The 7,986-nt window shown below is 34.8% G+C and overlaps 1 protein-coding gene across 1 annotated transcript in view; it reads left to right on the top strand.

Moving 5' to 3' along the window:
• Positions 1-4,158: 4,158 nt before the first annotated feature.
• Positions 4,159-7,986, top strand: part of KDM7A (lysine demethylase 7A) — a 38,106-nt gene continuing 34,278 nt past the window's right edge. The window contains exon 1 of the mRNA XM_007466616.1: positions 4,159-4,240. Within this exon, the coding sequence (XP_007466678.1) occupies position 4,240 (1 nt within the window). The 5' untranslated portion in view covers positions 4,159-4,239. The remainder of the gene's footprint in view (positions 4,241-7,986) is intronic.

The raw sequence follows: 7,986 nt of genomic DNA, 5'->3' as shown, positions 1-7,986 counted from the left end.
CCACCAAGAATGCCTTACGTATCCTTGGCTCTTTATGTTTCCATATCAGTTTTACAATCAGCCTGTCAAGTTCTACAGATTTTGACTGGGATTAGATTGAATCTATAAATCAATTTGAGGAGAATTAATATCTTTACATATTACACTTCAAATCCATCATCATGATGTATATCTCCATTTATTTAGGTCTTCTTTAAAGTCTCTTAATAATGTGTTATAATTCTCCTTAAAGGGGTCTTTGCATAGTTTTTGTTAAATTCCAGCATACTTGACATTTTTTCTGCAGTTGTGCATGGTGTTTTATTTCTTTTTTTTTTTTTTTTTCAGTTTTTAGCTTTATAATGTTGGTATATGGATGTACGATTACTTTTTATGTGCTGGTATCGTATCTAGCAACCTTTATTTTTATTGATTTTTGTAATTTATCCACAGATTCATTTTCTACATGTGTAACCACAGCATTTGCAGTAGCAGCTTTGTTTTTTCTTTTCCAATCTCTATACCTTTTAATTCTTTTTCTTATTTTACTACACGAGGATAAGTTTCATTAGAAGTGGTAGCATCAGGCATTCTTGTCTTGTTCTTATCTCAAAGAGACTGCTCTCATGTTATTTGCATAGGAGTTTTATAAGTACCCTTTACCAGATTTTGGAAGTATCCTTGTAGTCTTAATTTTCTAAGGGGTTTTGTTTGCTTTTTAATCATAAGTAAATGTTGAATTTTATCAAATACTTGTCCTGCTTCTTTTTAAATGGTCATATGGTTTTTTCTTTTAATCTGTTAATGTGGCAAATTTCACAGATTAAATTTTTTAGTGTTAAAACCACCTTGCATTCCAGAGATAGACCAAACTTGCTGTTTGCATCTTTGCTCATAAATGAGAGTGACTTATAATTTTCCTTTCTTGTATCATCCTTTCCAAGTTTTAGTATCAAGGTCATGCTATCATAAAATGAGTTAGAAAGTAAGTCTTTTTTTCCTACTTGCTGGTGCAAATTTTATATAATATTGGAATTATTTATTCCTTTAATATTTGCTAGAATTTGCTTGTGAGGCCATCTGGGCCTGGGTTTTTTTTTTTTTTTTTTTTTTTGGAGGGGGGGATAATTTTTGATATAAGTAACAATTTTAGGACTATTCAAATATTTTTTTTCTTTGTGACCCAGGTTTGCCTGTCTTATCTATATTTTCTAATCTTTTAGCATAAAATTGTTCATAATACCCTCTTTTGCATTTAGCATGTATAGAATCTATAGTTTTCTCTCTCTTTTCATTCCTACCATTGTTTACTTATGTTTTATCTCATTTTTCTTGAGCTTGCTAGAGGTTTACAAGTCTTTTCAAGGAATCAATTTTTGGCTTCAGTGTTCTATTGTATGTTTGTTTTCTGTGTCATCAGTTCTGTTCTTTTAGTTTTCCTTCTGTCTGTATTTTTAAGGTTTATTTTGTTATTCTTTCTGTAACTTTTTTGAGGTAGATGTTTATTAATTCATTAATTTTAGCCTTTATTATGATTTATCTTTTGACTCGGGTTATTTAGAATATTATTTCTTAATTTCTAAGCACATGAAGATTTTCTAGTTAACTTTTTGTCATTGCTTTCTATCTTGAACTGTGGCCAGAGAATTTCTGATTTCAGACCTTCAAATTTGATTGTGGCCCAGTGTATGATAACTTGTTATGAATGGTCCATGTGTGCTTCAGAAGAAATGTGTGTTCTATGGATGTTGGGTGTAGGATTCTACAAATGTTCATTAGGCCATGTTTTTTTAATCCTGCAGTTCAAATCTTGTATATTTCATAGATTTTTGTTTTGCCTGTTTATTCTATCAGATACTGAGAGAATTGTCAAAATCTCCACTACTGTTTTGTCCTCCTGGTGAATTGAAATTTTCATCATTATAAAGTGAACATGTTTATCTCATATTTTTTGCTTTAGATTCTGTGTTGCTTAATATAGCTGTACTTTCTTTTGATCACTATTTTTGTGGTATTTATTTGCCCATCCTATTACTTTCAGTCTTAATGTATCCTTGTTTTATGTCTCTTATAACGAGCAAATTGTATTGTTTAAGTCCAGCCATATAATCTGTCTTTAAACTTGAGCATTTAGTCCATTTGCATACAATATAATTACTGATATATTTGAATTTATACCTTATTTTAGTCTTTTTGGTTTTTTTCTCTTTTTCCTCTCCTCCTCCTTTTAATCACCCTCTGCCCCCAACTAGTTTGGGAGCTATGCTCTCTGTTTCTGTTCTTTTAGTTGTCTCCCAAGAAATTATAATAGGGGTCCTCAACTCATTATTATTGAAGTCTAACAGTAATCATTACCTTCTCTTTCCTTCTAGCATAAGTGCCTTGGGACCCTGTAACTCCCATTTGTCCTCTCCTGACTCCAATGCTGCTATTGTCATGTGTTCTAGCTCTTTGTATATATATTTAAACCTCACATGACATTATTTGTTTTATGTAGTCAGTGTTTGTATAAATTTACCCACATATTTATTACTCTACTTTTCTTAGCTTTTCCGTTTTTTCTTGCATCCCAGACCTCTCTGTGATCATCTTCCTTCTGCCAGAAGTACATCTGTTGGTATTTTCTTTACTGTGGATTGGCTGGAGGTGAACTCTCAGTTTTTGGTTGTACAAATACTTACCCCCCCCCCCAACCTTGAAACACATTTTAACTGAATGTTGAACGCTTGGTTAATATTTTAGGTTAGCAGATATTTTCTTTAAGCACATGTAAGATATTCTAATGTGTTCCAGTTTCCATTATTGCTTTGAGAAGTCTCTCATCCTTGCAAGTAATCTGTGCTATTTTCTTCTTATGGCTTTGAAATTTTCTGACTTTGTTTTTCTGCAGTTTTACTATGATGTGATTAGATGTAGACTTTTTATTCATCCTGCTTGGGATACGTTGGGTTTCTTAAATCTGGAGATCAGTGTCTTTTATTATTTCTGCAAATTTTTAACTGTTAGCTCATGATATTGCTTCTACCCCTATTCTCTCTTTACCTTCTGAGGCTGTGGTTAAATGTATGTTATACATTTTTTCATTTTATCCTTCGTGGTTCTTACAGTCTTGTTTGTATTTCAACCATCTTATTCTCTCTGCTACATTCTGAATAATATGCCTGTCATCCATTTCACTAATTTTCTCTTCCACTGTTACACCTGTCAACTGATGCCCCAAAATTCTGTGTTAGGTCTGCTTTGGTTCTTTTTCAAGTACTAGTTGTGGTTGTGTTTTTGTTCTGAAACTTTTTGGGAGTACAAACATGTATAAATTTTTACCCTAATAAGTTATTTGGGAGTGAGCAAAGCTACTGTGGTCTTTCTTGGATGAACTACTCCTGTTTTCAAGATGTCACTATGTAGTTTTATCAGTTCTTAGGTGGTCCCCTTAAACTTTATTTTTATTTAAGTGCTACTGCTGTATATTCCATGATATGGAGTATTCCAGATACAGTGCCTCAAACTAATTTAACTGGTTAATTAGGAATATGAGACCTAAAGCAGAACTGTTAAGACTCAGGGCTCTCACCACGTCAGTGATGTTACCCAAATTTACTAATCACCTCTGCTGATGACAGCCATATTTTAAAGTTAGGTGGTGTTTTAGTCTGCTCAGGGAAGAGAGAAGGAGAGGAAGAGAGAAGAGAGGAGAGAGAGAGGGTATGTGAGCTGTGTGGTGTCTCTTCTTATAGGGACACTAATCCTATTGGATTAAGGCTCCAATCCTTATGACCTCATTTAACCTTAATTACTTCCTTCTTAGAGGCCCTGTCTACAAATACAGTCACACAGGAGTGTACAGCTTCAGCATGTGAATTTTGGAGGGACACAAACATTTAGTCCATAACAGGTAGTATTTACATAATGGTTTGAGGGTGTTATGGTGTATAATTACGTTACTTCTGCGGTCTCTACTGCTGCTAGTAGTGAATCACTTCCCACATATTCAATCCCACAATTATTCAGCAAGTATGTAAGGAAGAGAATTAAATTTATTCTTGCATGTGTTTCTGTACTTTACAAAGTTTATTGGTGCGGTTGTACATTTCTCAGCTAAATTCTAACCAATCTGTTATAGTTAAGTGAAAATCTTCACCCTATTTACACATTGGCTTTATTTTTCTTTATCTTAGCTGTGTTGGAGTAGAAGAACATCATGCTGTTGACATTGACCTATATCACTGTCCCAACTGTGCAGTTCTACATGGTTCCTCCTTGAGTAAGTACTAGAAGCTTAAATAAAAATTGAACTTTAGAACTTAATATGTACATGACAATCCTTTAATGATACTCTGACTAGTTATATTATACCCACCAAGAACTATAAGGAAGATTTTTCTGAAGATGTTGAGAATACAGTTTTTGTTTGAATTATTAAATAACTTATTTAACAAGTCAAAACATTAAGTGAAAAAAATACTGTCCTTCTTAATTGCCAGTGCAAAGCCCCCAAACTCAAGTACATATTTTCAAAGCTTTCAATTTACGAAGTGCAATAAAGTAAAATTTTTCTGATTCTGGCTGTTTTTATCTCTATAAATTAAAAAAAAAAAAGAATGGTAACTAGTCTTATCGTAGTGATCATTCTGAAGTGTATAGAAATATTGAATCAGTATGTTGTGTACTAGGAACTAATACAGTGTTGTTGGTCATTTATGTTTCAAAGACAAATAAACAGACTCATAGAAAAAGAGGTCAGATTTATGGTTACCAGAAGCAGGGATGGGGGAGAGGATTTGATGAAGATGGTCAAAAGGTACAAACTTCAAGTTATAAGATAAATAAGTACTAGGGATGTACAACATGATGAATATGATTAACACTGCTGTATGTTCTTTATGAAAGTTGTTAAGAAAGTGGCTCCTAAGAGTTCTCATCACAGGAAAAAATTTTTTTTCCTATTTCACTTATTGTATCTACACAAGATGATGGATGTTCACTAAAGTTACTGTGGTCATCATTTCATGATGTGTGTCAGTCAGATCATTATGCTGTATAACTTAAACTTGTTCAGGGCTGTATGTCAATTATATCTCAATAAAACTGGAAGAAGAAGAAAAAATCTTCCAGTACTGTTTGCGACAGTGAACAGTATAGGATAAGACTTTAATGCACACACGTGCCTTATACTTTTAGGAGAAAATTAGGGCACCGATATGCTAAAGTACTACTCCTGTTGTCCGAATTAGGTCATGCTGTTGCGTATGGCCTAGAGTCCTGCCCAGCTATCCTCTGTGATGGAAGCAACTTCCCCACAGTCCCCGTCCCATGGAAGGCAGAGGCCAGACCAAGTCTTTGCCTGCATTCTTCTTGAGGCGTGAGGGCATGGGCAGGGAAGCTCACGTGTCCTCTGGAGTACACCAACAACACATACAAAACGATATTATTGGCCTTTTACAGATGCTTTAGAGGAATAGATGGGAATATTAATTGTTGTACAAATACGAGAGTAGAGAAGAGATTTTAAAGCCTTTGGATTGTTAACTATTTCTTTTCTTAAAAATTGAAACTGCAGGGCTTCCCTGGTGGCGCAGTGGTTGAGAGTCCGCCTGCCGATGCAGGGGACGCGGGTTCGTGCCCCCCGTCTGGGAAGATCCCACATGCCGCGGAGCGGCTAGGCCCGTGAGCCATGGCCGTTGAGCCTGCGCGTCCGGAGCCTGTGCTCCGCAACGGGAGAGGCCCACATACTGCCAAAAAAAAAATTGAAACTGCATGCTAGCTTTTTTGTGTTCATAAAATTAAAGAGAAAAACTGTAGACTTAGTCATTGTAGAACTGAGCTTTTCCTGAACATACCTTGATACACGCTTGGGTCAGATGTAGGTAGCCTATACAACCTCTTTATTTTGAATGCAGCCTTTTTCCTAATACTTTTTTAAAATAGAAATTTTGTTCTGAGGTTATGGGAAAGTGATTTTTTTCAAAAGAGACTTAGGAGCAACTGACTGCTTATCTGTTTTGTTAGAAATATTAATAATTTATCAGTTTCCTTCTAAGAGATTTAGCAAATTAAACTATATGAATGTATTAAAATATTTTTTTGTAAAATACAGATTACCTTTTTGTTAGTTACGCAGTATAAAATTTGAGGTTAGCAAATTGGTAGAATTGTTACACGTGTAATTGACTAATTTGTCAATATAAATGTTTTTAAAGGTTCTTATTTTGTGTAGCACTGAAGTATGTAGTATATAACTTGAAGTAATTATTGACCAAGTGTAATTCTTTGAGGAAATAAATAATACTGGGTTGTTATGTCAAGAAGGGAAACAGAACTAAAATGTAAGTTTCAATTTAGAATTTAAGTAAATAACCCCAAACTGAAATAATTTGAATTTAATTTCCATGAAATGTTAAAGGGGTTACTATGAATCAGAATAATGTAGTGTTTAAAACACTGTTGCAGGGACTTCCCTGGCAGTCCAGTGGTTAAGACTTCACCTTCCAATGCAGGGGGTGTGGGTTCGATCCCTGGTCGGGGAGCTAAGATCCCACATGCCTCACAACCAAAAAACCAAAGCATAAAACAGAAGCAGTATTGTAACAAATTCAATAAAAACTTTAAAAGTGGTCCACGTTAAAAAAAAAAAAAAAAAAAAACTTAAAAAAAACACTACTAAATGTAATGCACTCTATTTTCTTTTTTCCTATATGATTTAATTTTTTTAAAAGCTTGTCATGCTCACTAAATTGATTTCACAACCCATAATGGATCATGACCTGCACTTTGAATAACAACACTTCAGAGGGAAGCTTGACTGTTACTTGCCCCTACATATGCTTCTCTTCCTTGAATAACATAAGATCAGGCATTGGCTGTCTTCTGGGCAAAAATCCAACTCTAAGTACCCTTTAGGAAAATGCCCAAGATCCAGGAATCTGTTCTATCTTGATTTAAGGCTCCACTGCTCCTCACCCCTCACCCTCGCCCCTACTTTGGGTCATACCTTTTGGTCTTAAGCCTCTTCTGTTTGCCACCAACGATTTACTGTTTCTTTGAGAGCTCCCCAGGAATCCTTACTACAGATACCATTGAGACAGTATAATATCCATAAATATGGTGAATTTAGACTTTACCTTCTTAATGGGAATTAAGAACTCTGTTCGAGGTCCAGGGTCAAAAAAAAAGAGCCTGATACTTAAACACATATTCTCAGTGCTCCTCAGGCACATGCAATCGAAACTCAAAATTCTCTCTCCATTCCCTATGACCACTATTAAAATGTTCTTTCACTGGCCTCCTCCCTTTAAGAAATTCAGTCAGCTCTTGCAACGACTGATTTTATGTGTTAAGGATGTTGGCCCAACAGGACAGTGTAGCCTTCTGTTAAAATCCTGCAGGTCACACATTTAAAAGAAAAGAAAAGTAATTGGCAGCATATTGGTTGCTCCAGGCACTATGCTAAGAAAGACTAGACCTATGTTATCTCCTTTGATATTTGTAACACCTTGATGTGAGAAAAATTATCTTACTAGGTCTTTCATGTAGCTATTTGGCAGAGCTGGAGTTTGAACCCATAGCTGTCCAATCCCAAATCTGTTTGAATTCTAATCTGTTCCGCCAAAATGAAAATTAAAACAGTGTAACATTATTGTTTATTTTCAAATAGGCAGTCTGTTCTTTCTCCCTCTTTTTCTCTTTTTCCCTCCCTCCCTCCCACTGTTGACCTGGGGCTTTTCAAATAGGCTGCTCATATATATTGGTAAGAATGTGAGTTACTTACCACTTTTCTGGAGGCAGGTTTGCAATATATAGCAAGAAACAGATTTATGTATATAAATATTAATTTCATCTTTATTTAAAGATGCATCTACATTTACATCTTAAAATTCTAGGCTGCCTTTAAACTGTTTTTGAATATTTAATAAGGAGAAAATGCCCATGATAAGAAAGGTAAGCAGGATAAACAGTATGATCCCAGTTGAAAATAAAATGGGGTTATATATCTATATATTTGTAGGGAAA

Source organism: Lipotes vexillifer, unplaced genomic scaffold (genome assembly GCF_000442215.2).
Source record: "Lipotes vexillifer unplaced genomic scaffold, Lipotes_vexillifer_v1.1 scaffold71, whole genome shotgun sequence".
In the NCBI taxonomy this organism is placed as follows: Eukaryota; Metazoa; Chordata; class Mammalia; order Artiodactyla; family Lipotidae; genus Lipotes; species Lipotes vexillifer.
This window is presented reverse-complemented; position numbering and strand designations above follow the sequence as displayed.